General features: G+C 58.3%; 4 protein-coding genes across 10 annotated transcripts in view; 1 reads left to right on the top strand and 3 right to left on the bottom strand.

The window, feature by feature from the left end:
- The window catches only part of CNNM2 (cyclin and CBS domain divalent metal cation transport mediator 2), a 106,731-nt gene extending 99,996 nt beyond the window's left edge, over positions 1-6,735 (bottom strand). For all 4 annotated transcript variants that reach the window (XM_426532.8, XM_004942249.5, XM_015288731.4 and 1 more), the window contains exon 1: positions 5,013-6,735. In XM_426532.8, coding sequence (XP_426532.5) covers positions 5,013-6,582 — 1,570 coding nt within the window. In that variant the 5' untranslated portion in view covers positions 6,583-6,735. The remainder of the gene's footprint in view (positions 1-5,012) is intronic.
- Positions 6,736-8,145: 1,410 nt separating this feature from the next.
- AS3MT (arsenite methyltransferase) lies at positions 8,146-12,609 on the bottom strand. Of its 2 annotated transcripts, none has more exons than XM_040702972.2 (11): positions 12,204-12,609; positions 11,935-12,005; positions 11,464-11,591; positions 11,242-11,392; positions 11,030-11,166; positions 10,329-10,398; positions 10,159-10,240; positions 9,943-10,074; positions 9,726-9,868; positions 9,085-9,219; positions 8,146-8,328 (listed from the first exon to the last, which is right to left on the bottom strand). In XM_040702972.2, the coding sequence occupies exons 1-11, from the start codon at positions 12,424-12,426 to the stop codon at positions 8,230-8,232; spliced, it is 1,371 nt and encodes a 456-aa protein (XP_040558906.1). In that variant the 5' UTR covers positions 12,427-12,609; the 3' UTR covers positions 8,146-8,229. The 2 variants fall into 2 exon arrangements, with proteins under 2 accessions (XP_040558906.1, XP_421735.4); XM_421735.8 differs by having other exon boundaries at positions 12,301-12,339.
- A 234-nt stretch (positions 12,610-12,843) lies between these two features.
- BORCS7 (BLOC-1 related complex subunit 7) lies at positions 12,844-15,930 on the bottom strand. 3 transcript variants are annotated; one of them, NM_001277369.2, is made up of 5 exons: positions 15,777-15,930; positions 15,554-15,616; positions 15,423-15,466; positions 14,766-14,786; positions 12,844-14,362 (listed from the first exon to the last, which is right to left on the bottom strand). In NM_001277369.2, exons 1-5 carry the CDS (start codon positions 15,915-15,917, stop codon positions 14,311-14,313), a joined length of 321 nt encoding a protein of 106 aa, NP_001264298.1. In that variant the 5' UTR covers positions 15,918-15,930; the 3' UTR covers positions 12,844-14,310. The 3 variants fall into 3 exon arrangements, with proteins under 3 accessions (NP_001264298.1, XP_015144125.1, XP_015144126.1); XM_015288639.4 differs by having other exon boundaries at positions 15,423-15,616; XM_015288640.4 differs by lacking the exon at positions 15,554-15,616.
- A 556-nt stretch (positions 15,931-16,486) lies between these two features.
- CYP17A1 (cytochrome P450 family 17 subfamily A member 1) lies at positions 16,487-18,962 on the top strand. The gene is made up of 8 exons (NM_001001901.3): positions 16,487-16,810; positions 16,904-17,042; positions 17,191-17,420; positions 17,528-17,614; positions 17,712-17,921; positions 18,126-18,295; positions 18,366-18,469; positions 18,582-18,962. The coding sequence occupies exons 1-8, from the start codon at positions 16,499-16,501 to the stop codon at positions 18,854-18,856; spliced, it is 1,527 nt and encodes a 508-aa protein (NP_001001901.2). The 5' UTR covers positions 16,487-16,498; the 3' UTR covers positions 18,857-18,962.
- The last annotated feature ends 1,112 nt before the right edge of the window (positions 18,963-20,074 follow it).

The raw sequence follows: 20,074 nt of genomic DNA, 5'->3' as shown, positions 1-20,074 counted from the left end.
AAAGTGCCTAGAAACAGGCCTTCAAATTCTCCATATCTTCACTCCTCTGTACTGTGTCTGCTCTTCAAGAGAGCAAGACAAAATCTGACACTGTTCCTCTCTCCAGTTGAGTGCCAAAGATGCTACAAGCTAAGTGACCTAAAAACCTTGCTCCTAATCCCAGGCACTATAATATTTGACTTCTTCAACACAGAAGGGAGGGGACTGTGACACTGAACATCTATGAAATGTGGACTGATGGAAGATACCACACTACTACTGCTCACCTACACACAAAAGCTGACGAAGGTTCCGCGTTGATCAGACGCACTCGTAGGAAGGAGCAAACCTGTACGCAATTTATTAAAGACAACGTATTTGGTTTCAGAAGTTCCTGAATCACGGCTTGGTGAGAGATGGTTGCACTACCCGATCATTTCGCTGTACTGCTGAATTTGCTCAGAAGTTGATGTTTTGCCCCTCCTCTCTGTTCTGCTTCACAGCAGAAAGGAACCAGGTTCACTAGCGGAATCAGCTTTAGACTAAAAAGAGGTTTGCTAACTTGGCAAACATTGTGGAGAAAACGGCATCATCTTTCTTTGCTGAACAACAAGAGATCTTAACAATCAGTTAGAAAGCAATCAAGGATCATCCCCAGCACAAATGTCAGACTCAAATCTCTACTGCTCTTCTTCTCCCGGGCTCTAACAAAGTGTAGCAGCCGGGACCCCCAGAGGAGCTGGAGCTGTTCTCAGACGCATCCCCCTCGACACCTCCCTCTCCACATGCCAGCAGGAGGGCCGTCTGCAGCAGCCCACATCTGCCCTTGCCAGTGCTGCAGGCACACATCCTAGCGTTCTGCAAGGGCAGAGGAGCTCCTGGCAGCTCTGACCCTGTGGGTGCCACGCTGTCAGGCAGCCAAGAAGCCTCTGTCACATGGCAGCCCCCACCCCCACATGCAACTTCTGCTCAGGGAACAAATCCACAGGCACATCACGCTAAGTCTTGTGGATCTTGGTGGGCAAATTCCTTCCCACCTACTGCTCCCCAGTCCTCTTCACACATGAAGTCTCCATGCTGGACCTCAATGCCCTTCCCTTTATGTGAATTTTCCCAGAAGGATCGGAAGAGATGCCTTTCATTAGCCAAGCAACCTTGAAAACTATGTTGTTTTCTAAGAAGGTGTTTTACATATCTTAGATAATTCCAGAAGGGATTTATGTACTTTCTTCCAGTCTCTGGCAATGCTGCAGTCACAGCCTGAAACAGAGGAACAGCTTCAGGGACAGACAACCTGTTAGATGAGGCAGAAAACAATGCAGATCTGTGACATAAAGGTTCCTTATGTGTCATGGTAAACCGCTGACACTTACGGGAAGCCTGGACTCACCACGTTGAAAATCCATAAAACCTGAAAGGGACCAGGAAAGCAGACACCTAAAAATGTGTGTTCGACCAGGACCAGAAAGGTAAGCGACCTTCAGCAGAAAGAACTCAGATCAGAACAGCAGCAATGCTGAGCTTTGGGTCTGTGGGCTGCTAGTCGCCCTCTGTCTCACCGGCTGCCAAAATGATCATCTTTGTACACAAAAGAGGAGTAAATACATCTGGGCATTCCCCTCTGTTCCTACTAAAAGTAAGGGTTTTCTGTTTCTGGTTCCTGTGGCTTTCCTGGGAGCAGGGCAGGAACTGGAAAAGAAACAGACGAGGACCCACATCCACATTAAGCATGCACACTATTAAGAAAACAGATGATATAAGATCAACAGAGCATGAAGAAAAGATCATCAAGTAAATCTGACAGGGTTTTAGGGGAGAAACCTCTTTTATGGCCCAGTTGGTAATAATTTTAATAAGGAATCTAGGAATTTCCTCAAGGCTGCCATGTGATTCAGAAAATAAGAGCTCAGAACTGCTGCACAGTCACCACGACTTCTTTGTAATAGGTTATTCACTCTGATCTTTTATTATAACTCTTTATTATAACCTTTTATCTGCGGACAGTGCAGATAAATGAAATCAAAACATACGGCTCCGAGTCCCCAGATCTGCAAGGACAGATAAGGAGGAGCGCGGCTGAGAAGCTGCTGCACACTGAAGCTGTCCAGGCCACCAGGAGAGCTGCTGCACAATGGCTCGTAGAAAGTGGGCCAATCTTAAAATATTAGTATTACAGCACAGGGCTTTTCAAGCTGAATTCTTGTAGCTGTGGCATGCAGGGAGCTAGAAATAGAACGCTTTGGATTTGGGATCACACACGCAGAGATCTGCCAGTGAAAAACACTACGAGCAAGTGCCAGCAAGCATTTGAACAGAGCCCTAGGAAAACTGTCAGAAGGGAAAAAAAGCCCAGACACCGATCAGCAGGGGAAAGAGACCAGTGCAGATAGCCCATAGCTTCTTTCCAAAAAGGACTCCATTGTTCATGCACTCCTTGCTGCACCTTAGGAGCTGGGTGCTAACTGAGCCTGGAAACAGTAGCAGACCGATAAGATGCATCTTTGAACGGCCTGACTTTGCTCACTGTGTGCCCCTGCCTAAGGGAAAGGGTACCTTGTACTTCCTTGTACTTCCTTGCATTAAACTGGAGCTGAACGGGTCGGATTCAAGCAGCACACCCAGCCTGCACAGCTCGCTGTCAGATGGACTCGGCAGTGCCGGTAGGGGTTCGAGGTCTGTCAACAGGAATAGAAAACTGCTCCACTTTCAACAGCTTTTTATTTATTTTAAAATGAACGATGCTTTCTGGAAGAAAAGTGTTTCTGCAGACTGCTTCAGAAGTCATGTTTATTCATACTTCGAGAGATTAGAGCAGCAAGGGAATGGGAATGTGCTGCGGCTCTCTCAAAATTAAGTTTCTTGCCCGGCAGCGTAGAATTGAAACATATATTCATTCTGCAGTTGTGGGCAAGGAACACGAAGAACAGGCTCACCACCAGGCCCTCCCCCCGGCCTGCCCAAGCACCAGGACAAGCACAGGATTACCAGCTCCATCCTCCACAACAGCGTAAGGACATCTATCCTGCCGTGCTTGGCTCTTCACCTCCTCCTTGTGAGCCTCCATCCTGTGTTTGGGTTAAAAATATTTTGTTCCTGCCCAAAAAGTGCGCTTCATAACCCCACCCGCTCAGCTCATTTCCAAACTTCTTCAAGAAAAGCCTCTTCCCTTGATGAGACTGAAGCATTCCAGTGACAGCAGCACCGTCCCACGAGCTGCCCGCCGCACTGCCAGCGGTGAAGGCCCTTGGGCAGCACCCAGGGCTGTGAAGCAGGCAGTGGAAGGTCAGCGTGGTGGGAAAGGGGCGATTAAGAACTGTAAGCTTATTTATTTCCAACGCTGTACCAGAGAGCAACGTGCAATTTGATTCTCACCCTTAATTTGTACATTCTCACGGGAATTTGGCAAGGTTGCTCGGAAGAGGAAAGTTTGAAGAACTCTTGCAAAAGACACTGCGCTATGCCAGATCAAGCAAGCTATCAGTTATTTACATTCATTTCAAAGGACAAAGGAAACCATTTATTTCCACCGTATCTGCTTGTTTAAAGAGAAACCAGTTAAGACAGAGCTCGTCCTAACCCCAGGGCTTGTCGATGCAGACCCACCAGCATGGCTGCTGGGGAGTAAATACTGGGTAGGACTGAAGTGCCCTGAATTAAACCACCACCACAGAACACAGGAGGGCACACGCGTTGGTAAGCCGTCCTAAACCTGTGCTGCTGGGAGGCGTCCCGGTGCAGCAAGGGAAGTTCTCTGGTTATCAGTAAGAGCATCCTCTGGCCTGTAGCTCCCAGCAGCCCAGGTGAATTACAAAGCCTGTTTTAAGCACAAATCTCAGGAACTAAAAGGAGGCGTATCTGGCTCTGCCACAATTCTAGGATTGAAATGCTTACCTGGTTCTGCCAGCTATTAAATAAAAAGACTCTGACTTTAACACACAGGAGTATTTCATCTCCCTCAATCAGGGAATAAAGCATCCCATGTAACATTCATTTCCTCAGACACACCAAGTCTGGCTACAGGCTCAGAACCACATCGTGCTGTCTGGAGTCAGAATAACGGAAGGGAACATACACCATGACCACACACACACAGCAAAATCCACTTCAGCCAGCAGTTAGGTGGCATAACTGAGGTTCCCGGATCTCAGCTGCAGATCCTGCAGCACTGAACCCACAGGCGAGGCTCTCCCACCTCTCCCGCTCAACAGCTGCGAAGCAGAGTAGGATTTCCCCACCATTACACCGAGGCAGAAGGAAGTAAACAGAACTGCAGTTCTGTTCTGCAAAATGCAGGAGTACGTTTGCCTTCCATCTGTGAAACCGAGAGAAAAAAGAGGAAACCGATGGCATAACCCTGAAATCCCCCACCCCAAGCTAAGAAGGAAGGAACAAACCACAAACTCCACGCTGTCACAGCCCGGTGCATGGACCAAACAGCACTTGGAAACATAGATGCAGAAGGGCATTTCTTTGCCCAGTTGAGCGTGGTCCTCGGGGTAATGCACAGCCTAGGTAAGAAAGCCCACGACCCAAAACACAACACAAACAGGTGCACTCAAATACACTGCCGAGCCCCGACACTGCCTGAGTCACCGGATCAGAGCATCAATCACCGTAACAGGAACACAACCGCAGGGCTGAAGGCGGCCAGCCGAGCCTATGAATGGAGTGGGAACGCCGTGTTTATCTCAGCACGTGCGCACGCTGAGCAGGAAGGAGAGGAGCGCCCTGCACCAGCAGCCCATCCGCTCCTCCTACCCGGCCAGCTGAAAAAGCACGGAGCGATGCGGCCGAGCAACGGCTGCAGATTCACGTCAGCAGTTCCCGCCACGACGGGCAGACGAGTGGAAAAAAAAACGTGCCTGGCACGGCGCCCACGCACACATCCCAGGAGTGGGGAAAAGAGGCGGGGGGCCCACGCCATCTACCAGCCCCGGATCGGCTTTCTGGCTCAGGAAGCTGGCTGATGCCAGAAGCGCGGCCTCTCGCTGCCCCCCGCGGCACCCACACCTCCTGCCCCGCCGTGAGCCCACCTTTCTTGAACTCCTCCAGCATGGCGTCGAGCTTGGTGTCGTTGAAGACGAAGTGCAGCGGGTGGTTGTAGAAGCGGGTGATGGTCTTGAGCAGAGTGCAGTCGTCGGGGTCCACAAAAGCCAGGTCCTTGACGAAGAGCAGGTCCACAATGTTGGACCGGTCACCCTCAAAAACAGGGATGCGGGTGTAGCCGCTCTCCATGATCTCAGACATGGTGTTGAAGTCCAGCACAGCCTCAGCGGCGATCATGAAGCAGTCTCGGAGCGGAGTCATCACGTCCTCCACCGTCTTGGTGCGCAGCTCCAGGGCTCCCTGTATGATGTTGAGCTCCTCCTTGACCAGGTCGTTGTAAGGGTCGGTGACCCGCAGCATCTCCAGCAACTTCTCACGGTTGTAGACCGTACCGATCTCCTGGCCCAGCACGCAGTCCAGCAGCTTGCTGACCGGGTAGGAGGCCGGGAAGGTCATCATCATGAAAAACTTGGTGAGGAAGATGGTGTTGGCGCCCACGGCCAGGCCGTGCCGAGAGCAAATGGCCTGCGGCACGATCTCGCCGAAGATGACGATACCGATGGTGGAGACCACCACGGCCACCAGCCCAGAGCCAGCGATGTCGTCCAGCAGGATGGTCAGCGTGGTGTTGACCAGGACGTTGCCCAGCAGGAGGGAGCACAGCAGGTAGTTGCCCTGGCGGCGCACGGGCTCGATGCGCTTGGCGTAGTTCTTCTCCTTGTCGGTGCCGCAGTTCTGCACGATGCGCAGCTCCATGGGGTCCAGGGCCATCAGGCCCAGGTTGAGGCCGCTGAACATGCCCGAGAGGCAGAGCAGCAGCGAGATGAAGATCACCTGCAGCCAGAAGGGCAGCAGGAACTTCTTCTCCTCGCCCACGATCATCTTGGTGTCCTCTCCGTCGTGGTAGATCCAGGCGGTCTCGCCCCACGGCGGCGGCCCGTCCCGCCCCTCGGCGTCCACCATCCTCCCGGCGGCGCCGGGCCCCAGGGCGGCGGCGGAGACGGAGGTGCACAGGTAGTAGGACTTGCTCTTCTCCGTCTTGCGCAGGGGCTTGATCTCGATCTCGATGATGCCCGACGTGCGGCGGTTGAGCACGATGTGCGGCATGATGATGATGTCCGACGTGCGGATGCCGCAGCGCTGCGGGGCTCCGCCGCCGCCTCCCGCCGAACCGCCGCCGCCTCCGCCGCCGCCGCGCCCCGCCGCCCCCGCCGCCGCCCGCCCGCCCTGCCGCCGCTCGTGCTCCGTGAAGGCGATGCGCGACCACGTCTCGTTGTTGATGTTCTGCCCGTAGACCCGCAGCTTCACCCGCGTCCGCTCGCTCACCCGCAGCGCTCCCCCCTCCATGAAGGAGACGTCGTCCGTGTCCTCCAGCCGCAGGCCGATGATCACCGTCTCCTCCGCCGAGGGGACGGAGGCGGCGGGCGGCGCGGCGGCGGCGGCGGAGGCCGGGGGCCGGCGGCCGAGGCAGGCGGCGAGCAGCAGCAGCAGCAGCAGCAGCTCCACCCGCGCCCCCCGGCCGCCCCCCGCCATGTTCCCACCGGGCAGCGCGGCCATCTTTAGTCAGGGCTCGGCGCCGCCGCGGCCCCGCATCGCCGCTCGGCGCCTGCGGCGTGCCCCGGTCCCCCGGCGGCGGCGGTGGCGGCGGGCGCGGTGGCGGCGGGCGAGGCGGCGGGCACGGCTGCCCGCGGGACCCGACGGGCGGCGACTGCCGGGCCGGGCCGAGCCGAGAGCCGCCTCAAGCCGCTGCCCCGCCCGCCCCTCCCCGCCCGCCGCGCGGGGGGCGGGGCCTCGGCCGCGCTCAGCCAATCGCCGCCCGCGAGCGGGCCGGGGGGCGTGGCCATCGGCCCGGCCCTCCGCCGCCGGCCTCTGCCGCGGCCTCAGCCCGGGGGGCGCGTGACTCCGGTGTGTACGCCGGGCGGCAGGGGGCGGAGCCGGCCGCGAGGAGGCGGCCAATAGCGGCGCGGCCGAGGGCCGAAGGGGTGGAGCCTCGGAGGGGCGCGACCAATGGGGGCGCGGAGCGGCCGGCGGGCCGGGGCCGGCGCGTGCTGCGCGCGGCGGGGGGACGGGACGGGCCGGGACGGGACGGAGCGGGCAGAACTGAACAGGACGGGCCCGCTCGGCTTCGGTCCTCCCGCCCGCTCGCCCGCCCGCCGCCGCCCCACACGGCGCCGCTCCGCCGTCGCCTCTCTTCGCTCAGCGGTCCCGCAGCGCCCCCTGGCGGCCACGCGCCGCCTCCCCCGCGGAGCGCTGAGAGCGCGCGGGGCGCAGCGGGCTGTGACGGGTCGACAGTTGGGCCGAGCGGCCTTTCCCAACCGCAGTGGTCCGTAACGGTTGTAAGATCTCCACGCGTCTCGAACATCTCCAGGCCCGTGGGTCGCCCCGTTCAGCTGCCAGAAGTCTCTCTCCCGACACGCGCGGGGCTGCCGCGGCCGTCGGGCACCGCTCCGACGGCGCAGACGGGATTTGGACCGTCCCGGCCGAGCACGGCGCGGCGAGGGGCGGCGATGCTCTCCCGTGGCTGCGCTCAGCCCGGGCTGGGACGGCAGTGCCGGTCAGCGCCATGGCCCGCGGGCGCAGGACTCGGGGCACGGCCGCCGCAGCGCCGGCTCCGCGGATCCGCCGCATTTCCCCGCACAAAGCCGCAGGCTCCGCGCTCGCGCTGCACGCGGGGCTCCCCGCTAGGTGGAGCGCGGGGAAAAACAAACCTCGGCAGCACCGCACGGGGCAGGGATTGGAATCCCGGCTCCAGGAGCGGGCGGCGGGGCTGTCCCTGCCCGAGGGCCGGCTGCGGAGAACGCAGAGGTCGGCACGGGGAGGTTAAACAAGAAGAGCTTCTCAGGAGCGTTGGCTGAGAGCTGTGGGCTCCCAAAGGATTCCTCCCCCCCCACCACCCCCGCCCCGCTTTGGAGCTGCCCTGCCCGGCCCCTGAACGCCCCCGGGGAACGTCCCGGATCCAGGTGCTCGATGTGAGGCGACCTCACGTCCACCGTGTGGTCCGCAGCGCTCCCCGCGGCCGTGCCGGGGCCGTGCAGGGCGGTGAGACGTGCCGCACGAGGGGGTCCCCGAGGTGCTGCCCACCCTCACCCCCAGGCAGGAAGGCGCACCCCAGCTCAGCCGCACAGCTCAACCATTTCTTTGTATTTTCTCTCCAATGAAGCCGCAGCCCCCCGGCTCCCATTGCTGTGGGGATATGGCTCGTTCTCAGCAGCAGCCCTGCGGCCCGCAGGTCCCGGCAGCACCACAGGCAGGAGCTGGGGCTGCCCGCTGCTGCAGCAGCAGGAAGGGGTCACAGATCTTCTCCTGGAGGGCAGAGAACAACGAGGGATGGGGTCAGGCCATGGGGAAGCAGCAGCTCCCCACCACTTGCCCTCAGCCCCAGCAGAACCCCATAGGTGACAGCTGATCAGCCCATCCACTTTGCCGTGCCATAAGGGGGATGCTGAGAGCTTCTCTGGGACTTTCAGTCTGCTTTTTATCTGAGAAATGCTTGGACAGGGACCGAAGACTCGAGCACAAGGCTGCGTTTCAGGGACAGGCAGCTGCAGGGCTTTATCTCCTTTGCCTGCCAGTGACCCCCACTTCACAGCCCCAGCTGGCCCATCCGAGGCTGAAAGGATGACAAAGGGGCAAGGAGAGGCCGCCAGCAGATAAAGGAGCTGCAGGGTCAGGGCTGGCAGCCAGGGTCAAGCTCATAGCAGCAGAAGAGGGCAGCCGAGGGGTGGCCACCACCTGCCTAAGGGAAGGATATCTCCCATGGAGACCTCCAGCAGGTTCAGTCACCAGCCCCAGTGTCCCCCACAGACATGTGCAGGAGACGAAGGGCTCTCAAGCCACAGCAAACCCTTTTGGAGGCAAAATGAACCTCAGCAACCTCAAAAGGGGTACAGTTGCCCCAACTCAGGCACCAGGTGCCATCCAGTCTCCCAGAGGCTCCTGCCTGGCCCAGAACATGGGTCTCCCGGTGTCATGCGACCACCCTCTGATACTTCAGGGTATCCCTGTGATAGCACACAGCAGCAGTGTCCCCATCCCTGAGCCCAACACTTAGCTACCAACCTTCATCTTCCCATGACAGCAGCCTTGTGGTGCAGCACCATCGGTCCCACCAGCCCGGATCAAGAACTTCTCTGCAAACCTGGAGCTCTGCAATATCGCAGCCATTTCAGCATCCACGTCCACCACTTCTCCTACCTGGGTAGAGGGAAACATCACGGGGCTGGAGCCTGGGACATGTAGCCCAGGGGTCCCCAGCTGCCCAGAGAGGTGATGCTCAAAGCCTAGCCCAAAACCTGGAGATACACCCACAGGGAGCAAGCTGTCTGCAAACCACGTGGTGTAGCACCAGGGATGTACTGCTCCCATCTTCACCCCAACACATTGCACAGCTCTGACTTCCTCTCCACGCCCTGTTTGCAGCTCCCCAGGTTTATATGGAATTTTAGGATCATTCAAGTTGGGGAAGACCTTTAAGATCATCCAGTTCAACCACCAACCCATTCCAACCAGGCCCACTAACCATGTACCCCAGTGCCACATCTTCACGGTTCACAAACACCTCCAAGGACAGTGACCCCACCACCTCCCTGTGCAGCCTGTGCCAATGCCTCACCACTCTTTCTGAGAATAAATTTTTCCTAAGGTCCAACGTGAACCTTCCATAGTACCATCCTCAGGAGCCCAAATGTGCCTCCCCATACCTTGAAGGTGAAGCTGGCATCAAACTCTAGCTCTTGCTCGTGCCCTGCAATCCCACCATTGTAGATGACCTGGCCTGGCGCGGCCCGGCTGCTCCCTGGCACCTTGAAGAGCCGGAACGTGGCGGAGACGAAGCGGCAGTCACCTGCAAGGGAGAGGCACTGCACACGGGGTCCCAGTGCTGTCCTCATGACCAAATGGAGATGGTGGAACCCTTACCAATGATTCTCTCCAGTTCCTCGTTGCTGACAGTGATGGGACTGGCGGTGACCAGGCACGGAGGGCTGAAACCCACCTCCTTGGCAATGCTGTACAAGTCTCTCCAGAACAGGGCTCCTGCCAGGCACTCTCCTGCCACGAGGACATGGGCACAGTGACACCATGCACATCAGACCCAAAGGCTGCCCATCCCGTGCGTTGCAGTGCCCTACGCACCCCACAGCACCCTGTGCTTCCGCATGGCCTCACTCAGGTGCTGGTTGGCATAGACATCGCTGAAGTACATCTCTCCTCCAGGCTGGAAGGCAGAAAGGAGTGGGTGGGAGGTGATGGGACAAAAACAGGCACCTGCAGCAGGGCCACCCCAGCCCCACTTGGCTCCCTACCTTCAGCACACGGTAGGCCTCCCGAAGCACAGCCCTCTTGTCAGGGGTGAGGTTGATCACACAGTTGGAGCTGGGAGGAGGACACCAAAGATTCTTTGCAGCATCATCACCTATGCTCAACACCGCCAGCTGACGCACAGTCCATCACTCATTGCAAGATTCAACCATGAAAAAGGGAAATTCCATATTCCCAGGCTATATCTTAGATCCTACCTTTAGTTTTTCATTTTCTAACATGTTGTTGAAGTGAGCAGCCCAGCAGGAACACACATAGAATCATAGAACGGCTTAGGTTGGAGGGGATCTTAAAGCCCATCCAGTTCCAACCCTCTGTGGTGGGCTGTGTTCCTCCCACCAGATCAGGACCCAGGGCTCCATCCAACCTGGCCTTGAGTGCCTCCAGGGATGGGGCACCCACAGCTCTCTGGGCAGCAGTGCCAGGGCCTCACCTCCTTCTCAATAAAGTATTTCTTCCTAATATCTCACTTCAATCTCTTCTCTTTAAAACCATTCTGGATGATATCCCTCCCTTCTATTGCATCAACTGCTCCACTCAGCTCGCTGTCATCAGCAAACTTGCTGAGAGTGCACTCAATCCCACTGTCTGTGTCATTGATAAAGATGTTGAAGAGCATCAGTCCCAAAATGGACCCTTTGGGGATGTGGGTGCAGATCCAGTACAGTCCCTGCAGGGTACCTACATGACAATATCATAGCTCTCATCAGCCAGCCCAACATCACCAAGGTTCTCCACGTAACCCTGGAGGAATTCCACGTTTGGCTTTTGGTAGCCGAACTTCTCCATGTGATAGGCAATGTGCTTCTTCGCCACCTCGACCTGGGAGGAGGAAGAGGAGTATGGCAGGACTCAGGGTGGGGACAAGGTGACCCCACGGGTGGCCCTGTGCCATACCTGTGCCTCAGTCATGTCGATGCCAGTGACATGGCCCTGCTCCCCCACCAGCTGGCTCAGCACGTAGCAGTCCCTGCCGCTGCCGCTGCCCAGGTCCAGGACCCGGCAGGACTCCAGGCACTCGGGGATGATCAGGCCACAGCCATAGTACCTGGGGGCGTTTGGGCTGAGCGCGGGGTGCAGCCCATGGGAGGTTGCATGGGGGGGAAGTGCGGGGCTCACCTGGTCACCACCTCCTCGTGGACACGCTGCAGAGCATCTCTCACCGCCTTGGGAACGGGCCTGGTCAGTGTAACGCAAGCGTTGGTTTTCAGGTCCTCTGACTTCTGCAGCTCTCTGCCATAGTAGTCCTGGCACAGGAAAGACAGGGGCCACCCAACTGCAGCAATCTGGGCCGTGGTGCCTCCACACACACCAAACCTGAGGTCATGCTGCTTGCACATGCCAGCAGTGCCCTCTGCAGCTAAAAATCTGGGTAACATTACGTGTCTCTCCATCCCAACCCTCCCCAGCTTTGCCTGCTCGTCCCTTCTCATCCCCATCACGCAGATGAGCAAAACGCTGCTCCAAAACCCCACTGGCAGCAGCCGGCTGCCCTTAGCACTCTCACCGGGATCCCACAGTAAGCTTTGCCCTGTCCCGGCTCTGCTTCGGCCCAGCGCTCCTTCCCGACCACCCCGCTCACACCCTCACCTGCACCTCGCGGTGGATCAGGTCCTGGGAGATGCGGTCCTGAGGGGCACAGTCCCTGCACGGGGCAGCCACTGCAGCAACAGAAGCACAGAGCTGGTGCCAATGCCACTGCCGTGGGCCCCACGCCAGACCCTTCCCAAAGCCCCTCCTCAAAATACCAGAACAGTTCCCTCGCCTCCATCTGGCAACCCCAGGGAGCCCCCCAAACCCACATCCTAGTGGGAAGAGCACCCCTTGCCAACACCCCGGTTCAAACACCCCAACCCCACCCCTGCCAGAAATATCCCTGTAGAGCAAATCCTCCCTCCGCAGCGTCTCCCAGGGTCCCCTGTGGGACAGGGCCCAGCACCCCGCACTGCGCCTTACTGCTTCCAGCTGCAGCTGGGCCACGCTCCGCCCCGGCTCTCTGCTTCCGCCCGAGGTCGGTTCCCACCAGACCTCAAACCCTGGCACGCAGCCCTGCTCGCTGCCGGCACCCGTGGCCATTCCCATCCAGCTGTGTCCCTCTCGCGGCACGGCCCATCTCAGCCTCCTGCTTGCCCCAAACACAGGGAGACCCCAGGGTGATGCCCCAGCGCTGCTCCAACCCCCCCCAGATGGGAGCTCCTGCAACAAGGAGTGTCCACAGGAAGACCGTGGAGCTGAAGCAGGAGGGAGCACGCCATGCTGTTCCACACTGCTCAGGGTGACTGGCAGCACACATAGCTACAGCACGGTAGTGGCTGGGACAGCTGTTCTATTCTCCAGAAGCTCCAGGGATACTGTGCCAAAGGGCAGCTTTGATCCAAGCACCAGGAACCCCCAGGGCACAAACATCCCCTGGCACCCCATAGGTGTCACCTCACGCAGTGCAGGGTACAAGCCCTGCTACCAAGGTTACCAGACACGAGTGACGAAAAGACGACAGACTTAAGGTGTAGAAAACCAAGCTTTTATAACAACAAAGCAAATCACTGCAGCTCTCCATGCCCTCCATGGCTGTGTTCTTGCCTCTTGAGCAGAGGCACAGTGCAGAGCTAACGCAGTGCTAACAGTACCACTGGACACCTCAACAGAAACATAGATTGGGTGCTGCAAGGTGAGGGCAGGCAGGCAGGCAGTGGTTCTGGAGGAGCAGCAAAGGGCAGAGCCACGTGGCACTGCACACCAGCAAAACCACGCTGCAGGAATGTGGCGCGTTGAGCCACGCTCTTGTCCTATCAGCTGATGAAAAGCACACTCAGGCAAACAAGTGCTTCCAGTGTGCTCCAAGTGCTCCAGATAAGAGACTCAAGAAAAACGAGGCATAGTATTTATAGCTTGCACCTCGTTTCACTACCTGAGAAGCAAGCAGGAGCCCAGTCACTAAGTGCAGAACTGAATATGCTGGCTCCTGACATTCTTTTGCCCCTCAGTGCCCACATCCCAGCCGTGTCTCTGGACACCTTCCCAATCTGACAGATACACAGCACTACCAAGGCTGCTTAATCAAGAACTGGAGGAGCAAACCAGAACTGGAATGCAACTGAAGGCCAAAAGCAGCACAGATGCACTGGCAAAGAGATGACATTCCAAATTCTGGCTTAGCAAGAAGATAACCTCAGAGCAGGATGCTCACCAGGCCATGTCCAGCTGGCTCAGGGACAGCAGCGCCTGCCCAGATTCGTGCTTTCTCAAATTCTGCTCTGCAACAGGCACCTCAGTCCACACTGAAGCACCTCTACACCCACCCAGCCACTTACAGCTCCCACTGATTAACATGCCCTAAATAAACTGCACCCATCATCTCTGTGTCTAAATAAGGTCCAGTATCAAGCTGTAGGTATCTGTATGTAAAATCCTCAGCTCTATTTTACATACTTAACTGGGAGGGCGGGGGGGGAAATTATACTATATAAGAATCCCAGCACTACAGTTGTTGTAGATCATTAGGTAAGTATTCCATCATCTTACAGGAGACAGCTAATGGCCCAGCAGAGATGGGAAGAAAAATCATCCTGCTGTAGACAGAAGGCTTTGGATGGGCAGCACATGCCACATCCTGGGCTGACAAACCATTTCAAACACAGGGCCATCAGGTGAACAACGCAGGTGCTGAGGTAGAGGCACAGGCTGAGCACCTCACATTGCACATGGGAAGAAAAAAAAAACACGGGAACTGTTGTAGAAATGAAGTTTCTGCTAAGGTTCCAGTTAGATGTAAGGAATCGGGAGAGTGTTCTGAACACAGAGATGTGGATGGGAGCACCTGAGAGGTGCCTGCACGCTCAGGAATGTGCGCTCTGCATGTATCCCAGCTGGCATCCAGCACCATCCAGACACACATCTGAGCCCCGGGCCCAGGAGGAAAAGGATGGCTCAGTGCCAGCGGAGATGCCCGATGCCTTCAGCTAGGCTTCATTTCAGCAAGTGACTCAGCTGGTCCCGCAGGTTTGATGACTGCTCCACGCTGAGGACAAAATAAGAAGAGGTTTTCAGTCAGATCTGCACTCAAGCACCCAGAACAGCTGTGGCACTGACATTACAGAAAAAAAGAAGCCCTGGATCTCCCCAGCCCAATTCCATATCCTCTCAAAGCAAACCTCACTCTTTGTGCTCATGTGTGTGTTAATGAAACAAACGGAAGCTTTAGCATAAATCATTTCTTCACCCAAATTCTCAGCCCTCCGCAGTACTGATCTTCACAGCAGTGAAACGTTATCCTGCTGGGCCAGCATCTGTTCCAAAAGCAGCTGCAAAAATTTCCAGTTGCGTTCTCCCCTCCCCTACTCTATCTATCAGTCATCCCCTTCCCATCAGCCTTGACATGCTGCTTCCCATGTCTGCCTGGCATTCCTCAGTTGGGTACTCACTTCTTCTGAATCGCTTCTTGCCTAGAGAAGAAAAGGAGAGGAAAGAGCATTAGAAAAAAAACAAAAATCTCAGCAACAGCATTTGTGTGATACTGATGAAAAGGGATTTGACTGAGGGCTCAGGAGGCCAAAACCTTCATACGTGTCTTGATTATGCCCAGAGCAGAAAGTAGTGGCACTTTTCTCCCTCTCAGCATCACACACTGGTACAGGAGACCCAGTGCATGGCACATAGGAAGTAAAAATTACGGCTCTCACCCCATAACAGCCTCGTCCATATCAGTGGATGTGGTGGGGCTGGAGGGTACTGAAGCAGTGGCACAGGTTGCCCAGAGAGGTGGTGGATGCCCACACCTGGAGACACCCAAGGTTGGGCTGGAGAGACTCTGAGCTCCTGATGGAGCTGTAGGTGTCCCTGTTCAGTGCAGGGGAGTTGGAGCAGATGGCCTTGAAGGGTCCCTTCCAACTCAAATGATCCTACAGTTCTACGATCCCAACCCCAGGGTGTGCCCGGCTATGGGAAGTGCAGCAGACAGGCCTGCATGGGGTGGCCTCCACAAAATCCTTACAGAATCACAGAACCACGAATTACAAAGAAGGAAAGGCAACAAAAGGATCCGCTCAGGTTCCCAGAGAGCGCACGGTGCCCATACTTACTGGTACTGCAGGTGCGTCGTTATTATGGCCATTTTCCTTAAACTCTGTGGAGAACAAGACCGAGAATGAATGCCTCCGACAGCAGCCGCCCAACAGAACCGCGGCTGCCCCAGCAGACAAACACAGCTTACGTCTTCGGAGTGCAGGATGGCGTCCTCTTGCATCACCATGTTCCTGGCGGCCTGGCCCAGCAGCTGGCAGAGGAACGCACGGAGCTTTGAGGGGCAGCGCCGAGCGGGGGGGAGCGACCCTGCCCGGCCCGGCCCTGCCCTGCCCTGCCCTGCCCGGCCCTGCCCGGCCCTGCCCGGCCCTGCCCTGCCCCTCCGCCCCGTCCTGCCGCGCCCCGCCGCTCACCTCGGCGCTGCGGGAGCCCTTCAGCACCTGCTTGGTGAGGGCGATCACGTCGGTGCCGCAGCTCGTCACCTTCTCGGTCAGCAGCCCCTTCACCGAGTGCCCGAAGCGCGCCTGGGCCTCCGCCGCGCCCCCCGCCGCCATTTTGCCGCGCCCCGCCCCACGGCCGCGCTACGGCGAGCGCCGCGGGCCTGAAGGGACGGGAACGCGCTGCGCTCCGCTCTGTGCTGCTCTGTGCTGCCCGCTGCTGTCCTGTAGTGCCGCCCAGTACCGCCCAGTGCTGCCCAGTAATGCCCGGTGCCGTCCAGAGCTGCCCAGCCATCCCGATAGTGCGCAGTACTACCCAGTCTTGACCGCTATTGCCCAATGATCAGGGCTGCCCAGTGCCGCCCGGTGCTGAGTGGGGCTGCCCGGTACCGCTCTGAGCTGCCCAGTTCAGCTCAGTTCAGCCCAGCGCAGCCCAGGCACCTGGAAGGTGTCCCAGAGTGGCAGCAGCCCCCAAACCCCTCCTGCTCACCGCCGCGGTGGCTGCAGCTGGAGCACCCCCCAGGGCTCCGCTAGCACTCCTGGCCCTGCTGCCTTCACCCCAGCTGCAGTGCTGGCCCGCTGCCCGTCACCCCCCCGCCATCCCCCCGATAAGCTGCCCAGCCCGTCCCAGGGTCAAGGGGATGCCTCCGAGTGGGTATAAAGGACCTGGAGAGCCGCAGTCCCACAGCAATCCCACCATGCCGCCGCTCGCTGTCCTGCTGCTTGCCCTGGCCCTGCTCTGTGCCTGGAGGCTGTCGTACAGTCAGGGTCCCACGGGGACGGGGACGGGGCGGCCGCGGAGCCTTCCAGCCCTGCCGCTGGTGGGGAGCCTGCTGCAGCTGGCCGGGCACCCGCAGCTCCACCTGCGGCTCTGGCGCCTGCAGGGCCGCTACGGCAGCCTCTACGGGCTCTGGATGGGCTCCCACTACGTGGTGGTGGTCAACAGCTACCAGCACGCCCGGGAGGTGCTGCTGAAGAAGGGGAAGGCTTTCGCCGGACGGCCTCGCACCGTGAGTCATGGGGTCACGGCGACAGTGTTGGCGGACCCCTGGTGTGGGGTGAGGATGCTGCACGGGGTGATCCCGTGGCTGTGTGTCCCACAGGTGACCACGGACCTACTGTCCCGCGGGGGAAAGGACATCGCCTTTGCCAGCTACGGTCCCCTCTGGAAGTTCCAGCGCAAACTGGTGCATGCTGCCCTCTCCATGTTTGGGGAGGGCTCAGTCGCCCTGGAGAAGATCAGTAAGTGTTGGATTTTCACCATGCTTGGGTTTCCTGGGATGCCAGGGGCAAATAACTGGGGATTGGTGAAGCAGCTGGGAGCTCCCTTCCCCCTACCTCCCCTCTCGGCTGCCCCCAGGGCTCACTGCCCCTCTCCTTCCACCCAAAGTCTGCCGGGAGGCCGCATCCCTGTGTGAGACGCTGGGTGCTGCGCAGGATATGGCCCTAGACATGGCCCCGGAGCTCACACGGGCCGTCACCAATGTGGTCTGCTCCCTCTGCTTCAACTCCTCCTACCGACGCGGGGACCCCGAGTTCGAGGCCATGCTGGAGTACAGCCAGGGCATCGTGGACACCGTGGCCAAGGAGAGCCTGGTGGACATCTTCCCCTGGCTACAGGTGAGTGGGAACATAGCAACCGTGGGCCTCTTGCTTTTGGAAAAGAGGAAGGGGGTGGAATGCATCCCACAAGAGCTTTTTGCTGCAACAGGTCTTTTCTCCCCCAGATCTTCCCCAACAGGGACTTGGCTCTGCTGAAGCGATGCCTGAAGGTCAGGGACCAGCTGCTCCAGCAGAAGTTCACTGAACACAAGGTGCTGAAGGGGCAGGGGATGCCTGGGGCTGCAACTGCTGGAGCTGGGCTATAGGGCTGTGCACGGAACAGCCCAACTCACATGTGTCCCCTGGCAGGAAGCATTCTGTGGGGACACTGTGAGGGACCTGATGGATGCCCTCCTGCAAGTGAGGCTCAATGCTGAGAACAACAGCCCTCTTGAGCCAGGTCTGGAGCTGACAGATGACCACCTCCTCATGACGGTGGGGGACATCTTTGGGGCTGGCGTGGAGACCACCACCACTGTGCTCAAGTGGGCTGTGCTCTACCTGCTCCACTACCCCGAGGTAGGGTCTGTGGGGTCCCTCCTGCACTAGGGCCATTGCAGAGGGCTTTGGGAAAGAGCAATGCTGGGAGAGATGTCAGGCTTTAGAGATAAGCAGTACTGAGATGCGAGAGCTTTGTTTCTGCCTTTATCTGCCAGGGTGTGCTGGAGGTGCCCCTTGCACAGAGCACCCCCCTCCCATGCTCCCTCCCTGCTCTTATTGCAGGTCCAGAAGAAGATCCAGGAGGAGATGGACCAGAAGATTGGCCTGGCACGTCACCCCCACCTCAGTGACCGCCCACTGCTGCCCTACCTGGAGGCTACCATCAGCGAGGTGCTGCGCATCCGGCCCGTGTCCCCCCTGCTCATCCCACATGTGTCCCTTGCTGACACCAGGTGAGGCTGCCCAGGGTGTGGGCAGAGGCTGGGGAGGGAGCGTCCATCTCACACTGTGTCTGCCCTGCAGCATCGGTGAGTACTCCATCCCCAAGGGCGCCAGGGTGGTCATCAACCTCTGGTCCGTGCACCACGATGAGAAGGAGTGGGATAAACCTGAGGAGTTCAACCCTGGTGAGTTGTGAGTTCCCAGCCCAGTGCCCAGGCTGGAGGGATGATGAATTGGGGCAGGTCTCAGGCAGAAGGGAAGGATCCCCATCCCCAGCGGTGCCCCTTCCCCTTGCAGGCCGCTTCCTGGATGAGCAGGGCCAGCACATCCACTCACCCTCTCCCAGCTACCTGCCCTTTGGGGCCGGCATCCGCGTGTGCCTGGGTGAAGTCCTGGCCAAGATGGAGCTCTTCCTCTTCCTGGCCTGGGTGCTGCAGAGATTCACGCTCGAGTGTCCGCAGGATCAGCCCCTGCCCTCGCTGGAGGGCAAGTTTGGCGTTGTGCTGCAGGTGCAGAAGTTTCGGGTGAAGGCCAGGCTGAGGGAGGCCTGGAGGGGCGAGATGGTGAGGTGAGATGGGGTTGTTGGATAGGTGGAATGGGGTGGGTGGACGCCGTAGAGACTGCGCTCTGCCTGCCTCATGGATGTGAGATTGTCTGAATAAAGCTGTCCCCAACCCAGCATGGCCTAGGCTGCTTTTTGGGCAGGTGACAGAAGGCAGAGCTTGTGGGAGAGTTCACATGGCCCCAGGACCTCATGTGAGTGCTGGGCTGAACTGCGAGCATGGCCCCTCTGCAGGGCTGCAGACATTTCCCCATGGACATGCGACTGGGGGGCCATCTGGGAGCCACAGTGACATGGCTGGGAACCTGCTGTGTGCAGGGAAAGGAAGGAAACAGCTCAAACGCTGCTGCTTTTTTAGCTCCCGAGTGGCTCCCGCTGTGCACAGGCACACACTGCACGCACCTGCACAGCTGTGTGCTTGCAAGTGTGTGCAGGTACAGAGATGCATTCCTGCATGCCCACATACACATGCATGCACATACCTGCTTGTACACGTGTGCACACTGAGCTCATGCCAGTAGGAGCCAGCCGCCATAGGGCACCCTGCCAGTGAGGGCAGCATGCAATTAGTTTTCTGGTTCTGTATTACCTGACCTCTTAATATTTAACCCTGTAGCTCTGCGCACCTCCACCTTCCCTCCCTCCCCATGCACTTTATCTCTTGCTGGTGGGCAGGAAAGCCAGCGCACAGCCAGTCCCTCCTTGCTACTAACTCCTCTATCCACGTTTGGTTTACATTTTCTCTCTCAACTTGGATGGCAGCAGCCAGGTTTCCCCATCTAACCTCCTGCCTCAAGAAATGAGGAGCCCCTGAGACCCCAAATGGGCAGGCCCTCAGTGCCTGCTGCCTGGGCTGAGCCCTCCGGCTTTGTTCCAATTGGACACCAGCAACTCAAGCCTGGGGGCAGGCAGCAGCCATGCTGTGGGCAGCAGGGGAGACCTTGGCAGCAGCCACCAGCTTTTGGCTGGCCCATCGCAAGCAGCTGCCGTGTTTGCAGCTGAAACAACCCTGCTGATCTAACTGCCCAGGCGGTATTGCATCCCATGTCCAGGGCTGCCTGGGACGTTTACGTGGGGGAGAAACAAGATATGAGCGTGCACCTCTGCCGAGGCACTCAGGCAGCAGCCACACTGGGGCTGCCAGGGAACAGCGTCTCCTGTCCCCTTGCGGCCTGCAAGGCAGGAACTGATGAGGGCAGAAAGGCTGGAGCTTTTCATGGAGGCTCTC

Source organism: Gallus gallus, chromosome 6 (genome assembly GCF_016699485.2).
Source record: "Gallus gallus isolate bGalGal1 chromosome 6, bGalGal1.mat.broiler.GRCg7b, whole genome shotgun sequence".
Taxonomy (NCBI): domain Eukaryota; kingdom Metazoa; phylum Chordata; class Aves; order Galliformes; family Phasianidae; genus Gallus; species Gallus gallus.
The sequence above is the reverse complement of the archived record's forward strand: the minus strand, read 5'-3'. Positions and strand labels throughout refer to the sequence as shown.